This window comes from Peromyscus eremicus, chromosome 8a, assembly GCF_949786415.1.
Source record: "Peromyscus eremicus chromosome 8a, PerEre_H2_v1, whole genome shotgun sequence".
Lineage (NCBI taxonomy): Eukaryota > Metazoa > Chordata > Mammalia > Rodentia > Cricetidae > Peromyscus > Peromyscus eremicus.
The window spans coordinates 71,287,892-71,308,970 of NC_081423.1; the positions used below are offsets into that span (position 1 = coordinate 71,287,892).

Below are 21,079 nucleotides of genomic sequence, written 5' to 3' on the forward strand. Positions count from 1 at the left end.
AGTTTTATGTGCATTGCTGTTTTGCCTGCATGTGTGTCTGTGTGAGGGTGTCAGATCCCCTTGAACTGGAGTTAGAGACAGTTGTGAGCTGCCGTGTGGGTGCTGGGAATTGAACCCGGGTCCTCTGGAAAAGCAGTCAGTGCTCTTAACGGAGGAGTCACCTCTCCAGCCCCAGTAGTTGCTCCTTAACATAACTTTCTCCGTCAATCCGGCTCTTGCCTCTTCCCACCCCATCATTTATACCTCTGTCCACTTCTTTTTTACTTGTTAAAGAGGATTCTGTTTGGGCTCTTGGGCTTTTTCCTGAACTGGACGTTTCTCCCCCTCTCCTTTCATCTAAATCTGCCCAAATGAGGTCCAACTTGGCCAAGACCAAATTCTCCTGGGGAATCACGGGAACAAGTGGGAGCCAAGGAGAGGTCGACTTTTGGATAGTGTCGTTCTTTGCAAATGGCCATGTCTGAATTAGCCAGGTGAAATTGTGCCAGCCCACACTTCCACACGCCCACCCACACACGCGAGCACACCTGGATTCCTGTCAAACAGCTGTCTGTGCTGGTTCCCATCTTTTCTTTACCTCCCTCTTCACGGGAACTTTTACCTTTTGTTGGTATTAACTTCTGATATTCATAACCATGACTTTGATTAATGCAAGACCTCACAGCATCTTTGGAATCATTAAAGAAAGATTAAATTATATTCAGGATAGTTTCAGCATTAAGTGTGGTGGAGCTAATTCGGATTCTCTGGAAATTGGCAATATGATACATTTCTACTTCATATAATCAGAAGATTCAGATTAAACTCAGGTAAGAGTCCAGCCAAACCGGGCTACTCTGAATAGGATGTGAGTCCACAGGAAATCAGAAGCACACAGGCACATCTGGGAACGAAGCAGAAAGCCAGAATCCGGTCCAGCCAAATGCTGTCACTACCTCATAAATCTCCCAGAATTCAAACAGGCCTGAAGGTCTGCCGATGCCATAAGTCTTGCTTTCATACACTCTTCCATCTATCTGGGCTGGGCCATGCTCAGGGTCATTTGGTTAATGCAAGACTCCATCTTCATTGCTTCGTAACTAGTTTTTAATCAGTGATGATTGCTGAGCTGGGATGCTGCGGGCCAGCCTGCCTGCTCTTTCCTCCGAGAGTGCCCATCGATATGTCATGGCAATTAACCAGAGACCTGTGGGAGGGGTGGCGGGGGCAGAAGGGGAGCCAGGCTGTTGGTGTGGCCACATGCTTCATCCTGTCTCCCGGGGGGTCTCTCTGGCCCCACACCAACTTTTGGAGGGCTGATGAAGGACGTCTGCAAGCTAAGGGATGTCCTTAAAAAGGCGATGACTGCAACCACATTCTCCTTTTCAACGATTTATCAGCCAAGCAGCAGAGAGAATGACGAGTGGGTCAGCCAATCAAATCAATTCTGACCACTAAAGAGCTAACTAGACAGCTGGGAATAATGAGAATTTGGGAGGGGGCAAGGGCTATAATATCATAGACTATACTACTGGATCTCCCGGTAGCTGAGGTGAAGAAGGCTTAGCGTGTCAAAAAGTATCCCTTAGACATGAGGGAGGTAGCACACGAGACATTGGGACAATTATACACATTAGTTTCTTCGTATTAAAAGGCTCAGAAAGAGATGTGAGAGAGTGGAAGTGCTTTTATATATGCAACTCTTAAAATATTTTATTTTTAATTTGTGTGTCTGTGCATGTGAGTGCAGGTGGAGGCTAGAAAGAGAGCATTGGATCCCCTGGAGCTGAAGGTACAGGCAGCTGTGAACTGTCTGACATGGGAGTTGGGGACCAAAGGGAGTGGCACCATTAGGAGGTGTGGCCTTGTTGGAGGAAGTGTGTCACTGTGGGGGGCGGGCTTTGAGGTCTCTTTTGTTTAAGTTTCCCTCAGTGTGACAGTCAGTGACTTCCTGTTACCTGCAAGATGTAGCACTCTCAGCTCCAGCACCACATCTGCCTGCACACTGACATGCTCCCCATCATGATGATAACGGACTGAACCTCTGAAACTGTAGCAAGCCATCCCCAATTAAATATTTTCTTTATAAGGGTTGCTGAGGTCATGGTGTCTCTTCACAGCAATAGAAACCTAACTAAGATACTTCCCCTTGGTGTCATTTAACCAAGAGGGATCCTGGGTTTGAATTCTCTACTGTAGTCACTCTGTGTCTTCCATCTTCCTGTCTGTCTGTGGCATGAGTCTGAATCTGTGCCTGCCTGAAGGCTGTCTTCTGAATCTGTCCCTGTCCCTGTCCTCAACAAAGGGCTTCTCTCCCTCTTTTATGGAACAGCATAGAAAGCATCACATGGAGGAGGAACAAAGAATAGGGACACCTTATAGAAATCTTTAACAGCTGGGCGGTGATAGCACACACCGTTAATCCCAGCACTCAGGAGGCAGAGCCAGGCGGATCTCTGTGAGTCTGAGGCCAGCCTGGTCTACAGAGTGAGATCCAGGACAGGCACCAAAGCTACACAGAGAAACTTTGTCTCAAGAAAACAAAATAAATACATAAAAAGAAATCTTTAACAGAGTTTTATAAGGGATTAATTAATTCACAGACTTTAACTGACCCCAACTGATTCAGACAACAAACAGAACTACAAACATCATTGTTTATTAAGCAATGTATGTATGTTGCTGTGGTAGTTTGAATAGGTATGGCCCCCATAGACTGTTTGAATGCTTGGCCCATACAGAGTGGCTCTGTTAGGAGGCGTGGCTTTCTTGGAGTAGGTGTGGCCTTGCTGGAGAAAGTATGTCACTGTGGGGGCAGGCTTTGAGGTCTCATATGCTCAAGATATGCCTAGTGCAATACACAGTCTCTTTCTGCTGGCTGTGGAACAAGATGTGGAACTCTCAGCTCCTTCTCCAGCACCATGTCTGCCTGCATGCCACCATGTCCCACCATAGTGATAATGGATTAAACCTCTGAAACTATAAGCTAGTCTCAAATAAAAGTTTTCCTTATAAGAGTTGCCATGGTCATGGTGTCTCTTCACAGCCATAGAAACCCTAACTAAGATAAAAGTTTGAACTAGGGACTAGGGTATTGCTGTTATAGGCTAGACTGTGTTTTTGTTTGGAGGAATATGGACTTTGTGACTATGTATTAGACAAGCAGTTGAATGCTTTAAGTGGGACTTAATGGGCCATCCTAGTAGGAGCATGGAAGACAGTGGTGCTAGGGGGATTTGAACTGTGGGGGCTGGCTCAAGAGGAAAACGTTAGTTAGACTAGAGACCAGTCTTGTGATAGTTTGGTGAAGAATGTGGTTGCTTTTTGCCCTTGTCCAAAAAGTCTGCTTGAGGCCAAAGTGAAGAGTTTTGGATTAATTTCATTGTCAGAGGAAATCTCAAAACAGCCTAGTATTGACTCTGTCATATGGTTATTAGTGGTCACTCTTATGCAGATCCTGTGGAGGCCCACAAAAGTTTCCTAGTGAGATCTGAGCTTGATTTACCCAGCAGAGCTGCATTAGAGGATTGCTTGAGCATGTGAGTGGTTACTAGATGATTGGAAGGGTCTACACTTGGCTGAGTTAGGGGGAGGTCTTTTGCTCCATCACTTGGCATTTCTATAAATAGCCCTTTAGAAGAGATAGGAGGGGCCAGTGGATAAAGATCCAGGCCCCCCCAGGCTATCCTGTGTTTCTATCTGTTTTTCTCCCCTCTATCCTTCTATCTAATATCTCTTATCCCTCTCTCCTCAAGAGTTCCCTGGGGAAAATGTGGGAGCAGGTCTCCCAGCTGAGCTCCCACAAGATCTATAATGAAAAGGAGCAAGCTGAGCAGGAAAAAATACAAAATGTACAATTTGAGGAGAAAAGGGACACCAGGAAGTGGAATGGAACTAAGTCCTGTGTTCAAGGAGATAAACAAATTAAGGAATGGAATAAAAGGAGTCATGACCTCAGAGCAAGACCCCACCCAGCTAAGCTTCCAACTTGTGAAAAGAAATAAAAGAACAGTTTAGGTCCAGGTATAGTGGTACATACTTTTAATCGCAGCACTCAGGAGACAGAGGCATGCAAATCTCTGAGTTCAAGGCCAGCCTGGTCTACAGATTGAGTTTCAGGACAGCCAGGCTTAGGCAGTGAAGGAAACCATTGAAAACAAAAAGCTGGTGAAGATATAATTGAACAAGGGGTCCACGTTTCAGCCCCAGCAAACAGCAGAACTTCACAGCTTTGACCACATGGTTATGACTTTAGAGTCAAGGATACAAGAAAGGGGTTTTGGAATCTCCCTCCAAGACTAAGGAAAGCCACTGAGGCCAGGCATGTGTCAGGAGTGTCTCTGCATGGAGGCCTAGAGATGCCATTGTGTGAAGCTGTGAAGGTGAAGCCTGGATTGCCTTGGAGCCCCCAAGATTGTTGCAGATGCCAGAGTCTTGGAATACTTGCCGAGAAGAGCTGCTAACAGGGAGTGGAACCAGCCCAAGAGAAAGAAGTGTGTTGCAGTCAACAAAGCTGAAAGGAGTTGGAGATCTGAAGAACGCTTTGACATCAGACATGGAAATTCTGAGTTTGCCTTGCTGGTTTTTGGTCTTTCTTTGGTCCAGCATTTCCTCACTATGCTCTCTTTCCTCACTATGCTCTCTTTCCTCCATTTTGGAATGGTAATGTACATCCTGTACCATTATATGTTGAAAGTATGTGATCTGCCTTTTGATTTTGATTTTACAGGGGATTACAGTTAAGAGATTAAATGAATCTCAGAAGAGACTTTTAAATTTGAGCTTTTTGTTTTTTGTTTTTTCAAGACAGGGTTTCTCTGTGTAGTTTTGGTGCCTGTCCTGGATCTTGCTCTCTAGCCAGGCTGGCCTCAAACTCACAGAGATCCGCTTGGCTCTGCCTCCCAAGTGCTGTGATTAAAGGTGTGTGCCACCACCACCTGGCTGAAATTTAAACTTTTAAACATTGTCAAGACTATGATAGTTTACAGGGGCTGGAGAGATGGCTCAGAGGGCACTGGCTCTTCCAGAGGTCCCGAGTTCAATTCCCAGCAACCACATGGTGGCTCACAACCATCTGTAATGAGATGTGGTGCCCTCTTCTAGCATGCAGGCATATATGCAGGCAGAACACTGTATACATAGAGGACTTTTGAAGTTGGACTAAATGCATTTTGCATTATGTTATGACTACAGCCTATGGGGGTCAGGGAGTGGAATGTGGTGGTTTGAATATATATGGTCCCCATAGACTCATGTGTCTGAATGCTTGGCCAATAGGGAGTGGCACTATTAGTGGCCTTGTTGGATTAGGTGTGACCTTGTTGGAGGAAGTGTGTCACTGAGAGGGCCTGCTTTGAGGTCTCCTATGTTCAAGCCATTCCCAGTGTGTCACACAGTCTTTGGCTGTTTGCAGATCAAGACAAAGAACTCTCAGCTTCTTCTCCAGCACCATGTTGGCCTGCATGCTGCCATGTCTTGCCATCGTGATAAGGGATTAAACCTCTGAAACTGTAAGCCAGTCCCAATTAAATGTTTTCCTTATAAGAGTTGTTATGGTCATGGTGTCTCTTCACAGCAATAGAGACCCCAACTAAGACAGTTGCTTTTAACATTTATGGTGAATGTTCATTTATAAAATTGTTTTTGACCTATATTTGCTAATTGCAGTGAAGGATTATCATAACACACAGAAACACACATGCATTACTCAGGAGAATGGAAGAGTACATAACTTAAGATTACAGCTATGCTTTAGCTTAGCTTGTAAAAGGTGATTACACAGGAAATCCAAAGCAAGTAAGGTTGGTTGTTACCTTGCTTGCTTAAAGGCAGGTTAAACAGACTGAGTACATGGTAGGATAGCAGTCTTAAGTGTTAGGTGATTCAACTGTATTATTAACTCTGGCTGTGAGGTCCATCGAAAGTTCCAGGCTCTTAGAATGTAAGAGATATTTTTACCATAATGCATTGCCATACCGTAAGAGTCAGTTCTCTGCTTCCACTCTGTGGGGTGGGTCCCAGGGATTGAGCATGGGTTGTGAGGCTTGATGGCATGCAAGAGCCAGCTAAGCCGTCTTGCTGGTCTTGATACTTTATTATAATGGCCTATGCAGACTAACTCCCCAGATCGCATGAAGACCCCCATAAATGGTTAACCAGTACCTCATGTTGATTTATCTCTATTCATGTGAGTTTACTTTTGATTTCCTGAGTAGATCCTGGCTGATCCAGACACTATGAGAGAAGCAGGAAGAGATGGTACCTACCAGTCAAGCTGGCCTCTTTGGAAAATGGAAGCCCAGGTGTCAGCAGGAAGACTCCACCAAGATGCTCCAGTCCTCATCAGGGACAGGAGCACAGAGAAAAGATTGCTGCTGAAGCATCAGAAATGGACCACTACACTCAGATGGTCAAAACTGGTGGCTGGATGTAAGACTTTCAAGGCATCAATCCCACACATGGGGCTATGTTCCTTCTGCTTCCTTTACATGGACCATTCAGGCATTTCTCCACAAACTTAACTGCCTCACATCCTATTCCTCCATATATGTAGTACTACTGCTTGTGCTCTTATTCCCCCTTGTCTTGTGTGGTCCAGGGTCTCTGAGTAATAAATCTTGGATGGTATTCCCCACTGTGGTGATACACTGAATTTGAGTCCTTTACCTGAAGAGCCAGAGAACCACCTGAGACAGAATATTTCCCTGGAAACAGAAAGCCAGGTCCCCATTGCCAAAATGATGACCAGGATGGTGTAAATTGTCCATGTGGAAGGCAAGAGGCCATTATAAACAAATTTCTCATGAGAAGGACTCTCTCTCCTTTGTCACAGGTTAGACATCTAAGCATTAGCCCCCTCTACAGGTGACAGTACCCTCTGAAAGGCACACTGTGAACAGCCATGTCCAGGGCACCTTTTTCCCTGTTAGGCCAGAATAGCTCTTTGCTCTGGTACTATGCCATGTGGGTTGGCTTCTAACTCACAGTCCCTCAAGGACTCACGTACTGGGAATACAGGTATGCATGGCCATATCTGGCTTTGCTCGAGGACTCCCTGACTCAAGCTTTTCATTCGCAAGATTCACAAAGCACTTACTATGGGCTTTCTCTGAGGCCTTTCATGTGCTACCTCTCTTAGTGCCTTGGCCTTCTCCTGTGTTGAGGGAAGGAAAGTGGAATAATCTCAATGATTTCCTTGACTATAAGCTGTTGTGATTTGACGACATTCTTCAACAAAAGCAAAGGGGTTCATCTATCACTCCTTCCCTCCAAATATTTCATATTCTGTGCTCTGCTTTTGAGTTGACATAACTATAGCACCTGAATTTGGTACAAATTCACTGCACAGGGTATTCATTGTTCCTAAGCATTGACCCAGGACTCCCTATAACAGAGAATATGTACACTGGTTAGGACCAGGGGCAAGACAAACATCTAGATGTGTGTGGCGCTGGCGTTAACTCATCAATCAAGTCTGGGTGTGCATGGAATGGAGGAGCTGGGATTATAAGGAAGTGGTATGTATGATGAATGACCTTGATCTGCCAACCCCTCCAGGACTGTAAGAATTTGTGATGGTCCCAATGTGGATGTACTTTGAATGGTTTTAATTTTATTTGTATTTAGCCTTTCCCCAAAAGGTATTTTACCTTGGGATTGGAGAGATGGCTCAGTGGTTGAGAGCACTGGCTGCTCTTCCGGAGGACTCAGGATCTCCCAGCACCCCACATGATGGTTCACAATCATCTGTAACTCCAATCTTAGGGATCTTACACCTTCTTCTGGCAGGGTTCCACGCATACATGTGGTACACAAAAACATGTGGGTGTTTTGCTTGTGGGCAAAACACCCATTCATGTAAAAATACATAAAATGAAAATTAAATGTAAAAAAAAAATGAAGGTTAAGTTGCCCTTTTCATTACTGAAAAGGTGTTTCCTCCAGATAGAACAAGCATGAAGCTTAGAAAGGATTTCATCGCCTTTGGAACAGACACTGTAACTTTCAGGAGGAGGGAAACACCATCCTGGTTCAGATCACCAGTAATCATGGCACATCTATCAGCCATTACACTCTGGGTCTGGTTAAGTTTTCTCTGTGTCTTGTCAACATTCACATGCAACCCATAGTAGGAATATATCTGAAGTGGAACTAGTGAGCAACACAGTAAAAATCCTAACTAAAAGTCTGTATTTGTTAGCAGTAACCACACAGACCCCTCTGTATCTATAGAACCAAAATGAACACTATTTTTATGACCTGATATGCCCAGGGAGCCTCCTGTGAAAGGTGTCGGCTCCTGTGCTGGGTTGATGACTGAATGAGGAGTCGGGAGAGCAACTGTATTTATATTTGGGAATGATGGTTTCAATGAGATGTCCTGCGTAGTTTTGGGCATTTGATTATTCGATCCCCAGGTGGCGGCGCTGTTTAGGGAGTCTCAGGAGATGTTAGAGGAAGTAGGGCACTTTGGGCAGCCTTTGAGTGACTTGAGCCACTCCCAGCTCACTCTGCTTTGTCCTTGCCTTTTGGAGATGTGAGCTGCTTCAGCCACCGTGCCTGCTTGCTGCCACGCTTCCCCCGCCATGATGGTGATGGACTCTTACCCCCTGGAACCATAAGCCCAAATAAACCCTTCCTTCTTTAAGTTGTCCTGGTCATGGTGTTTTATCACAGCAATAGAAAAGTAACAGACACAGATGGCATATCGCAAGACCTGGGTCCCAACAGGCCATGATCTAAGAGCGCCTGCTTCCTTAGCATTTGGTATGAAATGGGAGGACAATTCCTCGGGTGTTTGGCAAACTTAATCTAGTTAAGAGAGTCTTTCCCATTTAAAAGAGGGATAGTTTTGCCAACTTGACACAGTTTAAAATCACCTAGGGAGTCTCAATTATTGTCTAGATCAGGTTGGCTTATGTCTATAGGGGATTGTATTGATTATGTTAATTGATATGTGAAAACCAAGCCCACTGTGGGCAATATCATTCCCTGGGCTCGGGTGATGAAAATGAACAGAGCGTAAGCATGCATGCATTCACGGCTCTCTGTTCCTGACTATGGAGGTCACATGACCATCTCCCTCAAGATCCTGCCACTGTGGCTTCTCTGATATGATGGACTGTGAGCTTAAAACAACAAAATAACAACAACAACAACAACAACACCCTTTCTCCCCTATATTGCTTTTGTAGGGTATGTCATCACAGGGACAAAGAGAAACTATGATAGAGTGTTATGTCGGCTTATGTTATGGAGAAGACAGTGTTCCTAAGCCTTTGCATTTAAAGCCTGCATTAGTCTAAGAAGGTGAGGCGCCTGCAGGTTAGCACCACTCTTCCTATTTGATTTATTTTTATGTGAATGGGTGTTTTGCCTCCATATGTCTGTTTACCATGTGTGCCTGATGCTTCCAGAGGCCAGACAATGTCAGAAACCCCAAAACTGGTGTCATAGATATTTGTAACCTGGCATGTGGGTGCTGGGAGTCAAACTCTGGTCCTCTAGAAAAGCAGCCTGTGCTCTTATCCCACTAAACCATCTTTCTGGCTCTAGTAATTTTGTTTTTTAAAGAAAAAGGTAGACAGAACAAGGACAAACTCCACAGACTGCTATAATCATCACATGAAGCTTTTCTCTTCTCCCATGTACTGCTCCCAAATTCCCTTTAAAGATGCTAACTTAAAATGAATTTCATTTCTGAATATAGGAAATCATGCTTTTATTACTTAAAGAAAATTGCATGCGTGACCACGCATTTTGCATATGGCAGTCAGAGGGTGGCCTGTGAGAGGCAGGTCTTCCCACATGGGTCCCAGGGGTTCCACTCATCTTCAAGCCTGGCAGTAGCAGGTAGGTACCTTTAATGCTGCGCCATCTCACCAGCCCCATGCTTCTTTGGGAGATCTAGAAATAACAAGTAAAGCCAGCATCCTTTTTGGCAACCTATCCCAACCCTCCCATTTAATCTATTAAGATGGAATCACCATTACTGAAATGGGAGGATTCTCTCCTCCCCTTCTTTCAAAAGGGCTTTGCTCTACAGCCCAAAAGGGCTTCCTGCTTCAGCCTCCTGAGTGCAAGATTACAGGTGTGTGCCACCACATCTGGCTAGAGCACTAGCCCTCTTTTAAAGAATAATTTTCTACTCCTAAATTAAAAAAAAAAACAACTCATCTATGTATCCTTATGTTTGAAAGTCAACAAACACTGAATTTATACGATATTTTAGTGAACGAATCCGTTTCTTTGTATCCCCTCACTCTATCCTACTTCCACATTTCAGGCTTTTCACCCCTCCATACCCCCACCTTGGTGATTCATGGACAAGTTTAACACCCCCCCCCCATGCTCAAGTGAACATGACGTGATCTACACACGCGGGCCACAGGCACGCATATGTAGTTTTGTCAGTTTGCTTTGCCACAAAACTGTAATATCTATTATTTTACTACTACTTTGCTTTATTCAAGTGTATGCCATACATTCTGTAAAGCCGTCTGATAGGAGTCCAGAGTCACTGCTTAATGGCCATTTTATTTTCTGTGTGAGTGGGCCTGGCTTTCTTCAACACTTCTCTAGTGTTGAGGATACAACCGTTATTATAGAGCATACATATTTTTCAATAAAACTTACCTGTAATCATTTTCCAATCACTATCACTGGTTTTTATTACTGGAGAAAGGCCACTAATTTTTTTGTGTATTTATTTTGTATCCAGTCACCTTACTTTTACATTAACCAGTTGTCATCTTTATGTATTTGGTTTACTAGAGTCTCTCCAAACCTCTGGGAGAATACTCGTGCGTTTGTTGCTTTTCTGATACTTACACATTTTATTGCCTTTGCGTTTGTGTGTGCGCACATGTGTTCATGTGGAGGCCAGAGGTTGACATTAGGTGACCTTCCTCAATGGTTCTCTCATCTTAGTTTTTGAGCAGGGTCTCTCACTAGAACTGGCTGACTCTGCTAGATTGGCCAGCCAGTAAAGCCCTGGGGTTCTAGGTGTAAACTACCAAGCCTGCTTTTTATGTGGGTGCTGGGACCAAACTCATGTGCTTACGCTTGCGTGGAAAGCACTTAACCTATTTATCTGTCTCAACTTACATTGCTTTTAGGAACTCTATGACAAGATAATAATAGGAGCAGTCCCTATACAATCCTTCCATCCTTCTTTCCTTCCTTCCTCCCTCCCTCCCTCAAGCGCTCCTCCTCACTTTTTGAGACAGGATCACCAAGGCTGGCTTCTCACTTGCTATGTTGTGAAAGATGACCTTGAACTTCTGATCCTCCTGCCTCCACCTCCAGACTGCACGTTACCACAGCCTTTTTATGTGGTGCTGACGATCAAACTCCGGGCTTCTTGCATGCTGGGTAAGCAATTGAGCTATAGCCCAGGCCCCATATTCTTATTTTAATTGAAATACCATTTAGGATATTCATTAATGTTGGATTTAGTAAATAGTCTCTGCTGTACTGTATGCAACTATTTTCATTTCCTATTTCTATGATGTTTTATTTTTATTTTTTATTTTTTTTTTTGAGACAAGGTTTCTATGTGTAGCTTTGGAGCCTGCCCTGGAACTCACTCTGTAGACCAGGCTGGCCTCAGACTCACAGACCCCTGCCTCTGCCTCCTGAGTGCTGGGATTAAAGGCATGCACCATCACTGCCTGGCAATCTATGGTGTTTTAATTAGGAATCACTGCTGTAGTTTTCAAATACATTACTATGATGTCATTTTCTCTTTTACTTATATATAAGTGACTTATATTAACAGATCCCTATTATTGACATGCTCTTGCATTCTTGGAAGAAGTTCTAATTGCTCTTATTATACCTTAACACACTCTGGTTTTACTTGTTAAAACCATATTTGGAGTTTTTGTGTCTGAATTCCTAAGTCTATAGTTGCGTCTTTTAAAAATCTTAGTTATGTACTAGGTTTTGACATCAGGACAATGTGTTCTAAAAACAGAAATATTTTCTGTATTTTTCTATCATCACAACCGAGTTTTGGCACTGAACTTATCAGTTAAATAAATTCATTTGTAATCTCTTTGGATCTAGTCAGTTTTCCCAGTATTAGGTCCTTTGACCACTCTTTCAGTGCTCTTTGTGGTCCGTTTATTCTAGTCTTCCACTTCTCAATGGGTTTGATGATTTGTTAGGACATTTTAAAATGCCTCTACATTTTTAATGTGTTGCTAGGGCTTGTCACCTTCTAGCATCCTTAAGATTGTGTCTTGCTGGGCGGTGGTGGCACCTGCCTTTAATCCCAGCACTCAGAAGGCAGAGGCAGGCGGATCTTTGTGAGTTCGAGGCCAGCCTGGTCTACAGAGCGAGATCTAGGAAAGGCGCAAAGCTACACAGAGAAACCCTGTCTCAAAAAACCAAAAAACAACAATAACAAAAAAGATTGTGTCTTGTCATTACATGATACCCTGTTGGGTACTTTTAGCCTTGAGCTCAACCTTCTCTGACATTCCTGTTCCTATTTAAATCTTACATTTGCTTATTTTCTCAGTCGACTTTTACTTTTCAGCCTTCTGTGTGTTCTGCAAACACAGGAAATTTCCTCTGGCCACTCAGTAGGTGTAAGGTCACGGGGCAGTGACCTTTAAACACTGAGCATCAGAACTTCAAGCACAAGCAGGGGTGAAGCTGGAGCATCACTGCACCCCTGCTCACCCACTCTCTATTCAGGCTCCTGGGCAGGGGCTGGACCTTGGATTGATTCCTTTGAGTTGAGCAATGTGGGTGAGGAAGATGTTTGGATGGACTTTCTCAGGAGCCCAGTACACTTCCCCTGCTCGGAACTCCTGGGATTCTGAAATCAGTTCTCATTAGCGTTCAGCCTTTGCAGGACACCAGGAATGATTCTTTTCTATTAGTCCTGGAAACCTGGTTGGGGCCCTGAGGGAATAAAAGGAGAACAGACACACGGACACAGACAAGCTGGGGTCAGGTGGGCCGTGTGCACTCTGATAGAGTGGCACTAATTACTGCAACAACCCAAACGTCAGCACTTTTATTTCATACAGCACGTTCATTACGTACAGCACAGGGGGAGGAGTTAGCTGGTCTGTGTAGGAGGTCTCTGTGAATGAGGAGCCTCAGAATGTAAACACTGAGCAGCCATTAATAAACACTCAGACATGCTGTGAACACTCACATTCTGACAAAATGAAGGTTTTGCCAGTTTCCCATAGGTCTCATGCCATGGTCCTTGACAGGGCCATGCCCGTGACAAGACACATCCACTCAGGGCTTTCTCGGCTCCTTACAATCTCCCACTGTTTTGGAACACGGTAGAGTCTGTTTGTGGACACACGGGAGCTGGGCCTGGCTCCAGTCTGAAGCCTGAGGTGCATCTTTCTTCCTTCAAGATTTGGGTGTAAGCCCTTAGATGAAGTGAAAAACAAGAACGTGGAGGGGAACTCTGTCCCAGGGCTGTTTTTTCTGATGAAGCTGCTACTGGGAAACTCTCAGTATAAACTAATGACAAGGCTGTTTACCTCCAGGACATGGATTTGCCTTTAAGGAGCTGGGCCTCCTTCTTTTTCTTTCTATAATGAGAAAGTGGCAAGTATTACCCATGATCTATCCTTCTGTACCATTAGTCTGTGATCCTAATTATTTCTATTAAGGCAACTCTGAAGTCTTTGGGGGCAGAGACCAAGCCAGCAAGCAGGACAACCAGTTGATCCGTTTCATACCCTCCCTCCACCTGGGCCCTATGACCACAAAGGTGCAGGGATTTGCCCACAGGTCCTGTGCATACTGCTCATCACTTAATTCCAGGTCTGCTCTTCCATCCAAGTGTTCCCTGGTCACTCCACAAAAATGGCTCCTTGAGAGGACAGGAAAAGGACTCTTTTTTTTTTTTTGGCTGTGGGGTAAGAGCATGAAGGTGAGATTCAGTGATACCCCCAAATCCCACAGCAGCTTTGTCCACCCCAGCCTCTGCAAGTGCAAGAACACTACACGACTCTGTTCAAAACAGTTTATTTTATTATTTTTTTTTGTCAGACAAACACATTGATTTCTGGACCACAGTAGAGGATGGAAACCTTTCACAAACTTATTTATTTGAAAATACAAATATAAAATTATACTTTCCACATCTGTGATGTGAGAGACTGCCATCCACATAGTAATTTTTTTTTTTTTACAACAGGGCTTTAAGAAAGCCACACACAAAGACCTGAAAGATGCTTGAGATATATATATATATATAGATACATATATATGTATATATATATAAAAAAAATACTCACTACCAAAGTTCTCATCAGTTTCATACTAAAGTATAAAAGTAAGGGTGAGGTCAGCCACAGTGCTAGGGGAAGTTTTATTTAGATACATTTATGTCCACATGAAACGCTTAGACCTGCATCCTATTACATATGGAATTCTGAGTTTATAACACCATGAATGGCAGATTGGCTAGCCCACGCTACTCAAGAGCACACTCACAGACCCCACACAGGGTGGTACAGTATGTACAGAATACAGCAGGAGGAGCCTTCCATGGAGGCTCTGGAACTGTCTCTCAGTTCCACTCCCCTCCCCCCTCGTGCCCTGCCTCCCGGAAATGAAGTCCTATCTGAGACAATACCTTCTGATCATTAATAGCCATGTTTGAATTGTGGTTGTTCCCCGAGAGGGGTGGGGTTTATTTATATGTTTTTCTGTTTGTTTGCTTGTTTGCTTTTGTGTTTTAGTTTACCTTTTTTTTTTTTTTTTTTTTTTGGTGAGGAAAAAAAAGGAAAGAACAGAAGAAAACCAACTTAGACAGGATTAAAGTATTGCTTCACTTCCAGCGCTGCCTTGTGTAGTGTCTGTGCCCAGGACTGGGCTCAGGTGACATTGGTTTTCTGCTCTAGCTGAGGGTGGGGGGGCTTCCCAGCGTGTCCGTTCAATGTGCTCACCCGCAGCCTGCCCCCTCTTGCCTCTCTCTGCCTGGCTGGCTTCTGCCTTCCTTGGAGGATCTGGTTAGTAAAGCACAACCAGGAAGAAAAACAAAGCCAAAAAAACAAAAAGCAAAACCCCTCTGCCCTCCCTCACCTGCCCTCCAAGTTCCCTCTGCCCCTGTGTGTCACTTCCAACTGAGAGAGAGAAGCATGAGTTAGTGTTTCTTTTGTAAACAATTTCATATGCAATATAACACAGAAAGCATGGCTGACCGTCAACAAAAACAAATGTGGTAAACTATATTGCTTTATTCTTGAAGATGCTGCAGTGAGTGAATGGCAGAATGGAGCGGTGTGGTAGTGGTGGTGGTGGAGGCTAAAAGTCCCTAGCCCGCATTTCCACTAACGCTCAAGATAGCGTTTGTTTTTCTAGTCGGAACCAAAAAATACTTTCTCCCCAAAATTCTCAAATGAAAAAAAGAAATGAAAGAAAAACAACCTCCCCCCCCCAAACAAAACTGAACACCTTTCAGGTCATTAGAACCCACAATTACCCAATGATTTTTATACTAGTCTAGCAAGATGTGTGTGTAACATTCACTGGCTGTGAATTGCTGTGCAGCGAGACATTAAGTTGACAACAATCGAGCCATGCTACCTTAAAGCCCAAGCTACAAGTTCAAATTAAGAGAATGGTTATGAGGGATTAAAAACAAAACAAAACAAAAAACCGCAAAGGCCTGTTGGGGCTTCGTTTGAATCAAGCCAATGAGCGATGGGGATAGAGTGTGAGGCTGTTTCGTTTTCCCAATGGGTATGAGGAAGGCCACAAACCACACACGCAGAGGCTCCTGGGGAGGAGACCCAGGCTTGGTCATCTCCACCAGTCCCACATCCAGGCTGAAGTAGGAAGAGGACCAGGAGTCACTGCCACTCCATCCCCCCTCTTGGGAGGAGAGGAGCTTGGGGTCTCAGGCAGATGGATCTGGAAGCCAGAGAATCCCCTGGTGGTTATTTGATAATGCCACGGAGGTGCCATTAGCTAAGAGAGTTTCTCCCCAAGGGAAGGTTATGATAGCAGGTCCCCACATTTGCTATTGAGCTTAACTGAAACAAAGACAGGGATGGACATCAGTGTTAAAAGAATTTACAAAAACCGTTTAAGATGGAGTTCTAGATGAGGAGGGGGGGACTAATGTGAACCTTAACCTAGGTAGCCACTTGAAAACATATCAGATGTTCACAAGATTTGTGCTATGGGCTACTGGGTCTCTTCAAAATGTATATAAACATCTAAAACATATTCACACAGATTATCAATTTCTTCTGAGCATCCTTAAAAAAATATTTTTTTCTCTTAGTAAAATCATTTTAATATACCACGCCTCCCTCTTTTAAAAAATAAATTAAAAAAATCCAGTTTTGCATATCTAGTGTTTGCATTTAAGGTAGTATGGCACACCCCTTCACAGAGAGGGGGGCGGGGACCTACAAAACGCCGTGGAGTCTGCCGGCATTTGAACATTGTGAGACCTTGGGTTAGTTGAAACCACATCAAATCAGCAAAAATAAAATTAAATTTGAACTCGGAAAAAAAAAAAAAGGAAAAAACTGCCCCCAAATTATTAGCATTTTTTTCTTTTCATAAATAAGGAAAGTTCTATCCTTACTGGTCCTAAATCTGAATAACTATGTCTAATTTTTTTTAAACCTTAATTACGTTATACCTATCAATATGTACTAGAAGAAAGAGGAGAAAAAAAGTCACTACGCTAATACCAAGACAGCACGCTTACAAGAGAGCCATATTATACATTATTAACAAAGGATGGTCAACAAAGAGTCACTATGAGGTGATGGGGACGTGGAGAAATGGACAGGGGCTGGGGGACAGGACGTCACCAACATGGACAAAGGAGGACTTCATCCCCTAGCTAGACACGGAACTGCTGGGAACATAGTGTCGCCCTCTTTCTCTTTGTTGATGTTTTTTAAAGTAAAACTTCTATTTTGTTATTTGATGACTTGAACGAGTTTCGTGTTTTAAAAGCATCCAGCATTGTACTTGGTTTAGTTGTTTGGAAACGTAAAAACAATTAACAACAACAACAACAACAACAAAAACCACCCCAAATCCAAAACCTTCCCAAACAACCCAGCATTTTATTTTTAAAAACAAAGAACATGATTTTCTTTCTTTCTTTTTCTTTTCTTTTTTAAGTTGCATTTAATTAGAACAGAAGCAGGGTTCTTTACTTTCTTCCTGAATTAGCTTTTTGGAGACTTCGTGTGAAGATGCTTTTGCGCTACTGTGTCTGTGAATGTCTATGTTAGTCTATTTGTTAGTAAAATTTATAAAAACAGGAGTGCAGCTGTTCTTTATAATAAACGTCGCATTCAGTGTCTCATACTGGCTGTGCCTTAAGTACCAAATTTATAAACGTAACAATTTAAAAAATATTAATAAAATGTCAATATCACATTTTAAAAAAGAAAAAAAATATATATCCACACTACAATATGCTTGAATGCCGTCTACTGAGCTGGACGTCTACAGTTGCTGTTGCCGACCTATTACCAATAGTTTAAAAAAAAAGTTAAATTAAAAAATATCCTTCATCCTAAGTGTCTTTCCCCAACTGAGGACCATATATTCTAACAGCCAAATGTCAAACATGTGCAAACAGGAAACTGTCAGTTTTCCCCCAGTCACAGTGCAGTGATGTTTATACTTTTTATTTTTAAAATTCTGTTTACATCTACAATAAATTAAAAAAAAAAAACAACAAAACTCTTCCATAGCCTCTCCGATGATACTTGCAGCACTGAGGTATCAAAAAAAACATATATATATAAACCGAAAGGTTGCTTCCCTAATTTGTAAATAGAAAGTGAATGGAGAAAGGGTGTATTCATGCAGGCTTTCCACTCCTGGCCCATGGGCCCCCTTCTCTGGGGGCAGAAGATTGGGGACAGGGTGAGGAGAGAGGCAGAGTACCCTAGGGACCTTTGGAGGTGCTGAAATGATTGGACAATATAAAATGATCAGATATTTAAAAATTAAGACTGAAAAAGAATGTCCCCACCCTGCCCCTCCCCTAAGCCAAAACAGGTGTGCTTTGAAACTTTAAATATGTTAAATATTAAAATTGTAGCTTTGTTTTTTTTTTCCTTTAAAAAACGTCTTGGGAAAAGCAGTTTTTCATATTTTAAATAAAAATCTAGCTAGACCGTAACATTGAAGCTGTGCACAGAGAGGTTGCTAGGCTGGCGGGGTGCTAATGCGGTTCTTAGGTCTACCACACCAACAGAGGCGCTAAGAGTGGAATCCCGGGTGGCCCTGGCAGCTGGGTGCTCTTGTGTTTTAGTACCGGCTTCATCAAGGTTCCCTCCCCTCCCTTCTTCCAGGGCACCTAACTGCCTGGGAGCAACTCCCCCACAAAAATATTTTTGATTCTCTTTCTTAATAGTTTCTATGTAGTTAATGGAATTATATTTACAACATTTTTTTGTTTGTTTTTTGTTTTTTAGAATTCACAATTTCAAAAAACCTTATAATATGACCTCTTTGAACAGAAAAAGAAAAGCACTCATAGAAAAGGAGGACCCTCAAAACATGGCCGTCCTTACCTTATTGCCGAAAATAGACTTAGGTTAACAAAGAGACGTCACAAAAATGAACTGCTAGAGTCTGTTAGGCAGCCAACTGCATGTCACTTCTACAACGCAACAGAGAGAGTCTATGCCCACCTCCCGCTCCGCACATCACAACTTTGCTTCAGTGTGTGCTAAAGTCCCAGATGAAAATTCTTACAGTCTCAGAATTGGTACCCAAAATGGAGAGTAACATCACCATCTCAGCATCCTTTAAAAGTGAGAACAGAATCAAAACAACAAAACAAAACAAAACTCTTTTTCAAGAAAAAAAGAAAACTCCTTAATATATAACAAGTATACTATGGTTAGCTGTGAACTAGATATTAAGCTACGGTGACACCAGGCTAAGTCAGAAATCACTACCAAATGTGATTCAGGGAGATTCCAAAGGAGAAGGGAGAGGGGGGGAGGGAGAGGGAGGCCACCAAGAAAAACAAACAGAAGAACCAAACCAAAACCATGGGTTATATACACGTTTAAAAGCTGTTGTCTTATATTACAGCAGGGTGGTGAGATGAGACGTAGTCAACCCTCAATCCAAAGTGTACCACTCTGGTTGGGATGAGGAGTGAGGCTGGTGGGGATCCAGGTCTGAGGACATCACCTAAACAAAGGGCCACTCAGAAACTTCGCCCAGTCTTGCCTGGACATCCAGGTATGCTCTGCGGGGCAGGGAGGTCAGGCGCGTCCCGAGGAGAACATAGAGCAGGGAGGGAGGAGAAAGCGAACATTAGACACACATATGGACCATTCCGAGCTCCTGACTACAGCTGTCAAAGGACTGGGCTGTATGACTCTGTGTGTGTGTGTGAGTGGAAATGACTGATGGCTGACTTCCCAGCTTGGTAAACCAGGTATCTAAGCCATGCCTGATGCTAGGAAGGGGACAGACAGGTCTGACATGGGGCTGGAAAGTTCTGGAGTTCATGGTGGGAAGTAGAGTCAGCACGGGTTTCAGCTAGTTGGTCAAACCACACATTGGCAGGAGACCCCCTTTCTGTTTCAATTTTTGGTTTTGAAGCTATGTCTAAGAAAAGACTAAAAAAACTAAAACATAAAAAGGCGTGGTGGCACATGCCTTTAATCCCAGCACTTGGGAGGCAGAGGCAGGTGGATCTCTGTGAGTCCGAGGCCAGTCTGATCTACAGAGTGAGTTCCAGGACAGTTAGAGCTGTTACACAGAGAAACCGGGTCTCGAACCCCCCCCCAAAAAAAAAAACCCCAAAAACCCAGCAGCAAAACAAAAACAAAAACAATCAAACAAACAAAAACTACCACTGACTGAAAAACGTGAATTTGTACTAAGAGATTATATACTAAGGGACTGATGTAACTACTTAAAAAAAAACAAATAAAAACTTAAAACAACAACAACACAAAACAAAATCCCAAAACCAAATAACCAGTTCTGGTTCAAGAAAACCCAAACAGGTCCAGGATTCAGGCTTGCTGACTGGGTTATCCTGGATTGCCTGCGGGCCTGGGCTCTTCTGTGGGTGGTACTATGTCAGAGGGTCACTTCTGCGGGAGACGAATGATGTGCCTGCCTAGTCTTTCACAGCTGCTCCGCAGTTGTGTGGCCTGACTGGTAGGGGTGGAATGAAACTGCTGCCTTCCTGGCTACTTTATCCTTACAGCCTGGGGCCGGCCTCTACCTTCCCTATGGAAAGGTCAGAGCAGCCTTACGAGGAGGCGGGACTGTGGGGGAGGAGCAGACACGGGCAGCTTCAGTGGCTGGCCTCGGGGGACATGCTGCGCCTAGGCACTCTTTGAGTCCCTCTTTCTTTGATAGTTGAAGCCATCTTTAGCCCTCCAGAGTTGTTGGCCCTCTCCGTCCTAGCTCTCAGAGGAACCTCACTGTCCCCAATCCCCCAAACCCAGCTTAATTAGTAGCGGATAGCTCTCTTTAGACTGTTAGTGGATTCGGGCTCTGCCAGTGGTGGGGGGCAATGGAGGTAAGGAACGGGAAATCCACACACAGGGTTTATTTGGTTAAGAGAGCCAGTGGAGTTAGTCGGGCAGCGACATAGGAGGAATCTAAAGGATCTGTGGAGCTCAACTCAACTGGGTTGCTCAAATGGTCCCCATCTACTACCCAGCCTCGGCTGCTGGAGGGCTGGGAGCAATTCCCCAACTCTTCTCTACCAGAGAGGACAAACCCAGAGCCGTCCCTCCCACCCCAGCCCCAGCCCCAAGAGTGAAAAGTTAATGTGATTTTCCAAGTAGGAGCTATTCCAAGGCCTCAGCCATCACCTTCCCCTCTTCTGGAGAGACACATTACTGGCCTTCCCATCCTCCAGCTTATATGCCAACACAAGACAGACCTCGGGCTTCCGTGAGGATGCCAGCCCTCTGCCTGGTGCTCTTCTCAAGCATGGCAGATACTTGTTTTTGGAGGAGGAGAAGGTGGTAGGAGGCCTGCCTGCTACCTGCTCTCTTCTGTCCCACCACCTCTGGATTTCCATCAAAGTGATTTAAAAATGTTTAATTAACTCGAGCTCAGTTTAAAAGGTTAAGAAACTGGCAGG

The 21,079-nt window shown here is 43.8% G+C and overlaps 1 protein-coding gene across 4 annotated transcripts in view; it reads right to left on the reverse strand.

The window, feature by feature from the left end:
* Positions 1-19,011: 19,011 nt before the first annotated feature.
* Positions 19,012-21,079, reverse strand: part of Msi2 (musashi RNA binding protein 2) — a 360,898-nt gene continuing 358,830 nt past the window's right edge. For all 4 annotated transcript variants that reach the window (XM_059271494.1, XM_059271493.1, XM_059271492.1 and 1 more), the window contains one exon: positions 19,012-19,213. Coding sequence is in view for 1 of the 4 variants with exons in the window: in XM_059271493.1 (XP_059127476.1) it covers positions 19,172-19,213 (42 nt within the window). In the remaining 3 variants the exon portion in view is untranslated. The remainder of the gene's footprint in view (positions 19,214-21,079) is intronic.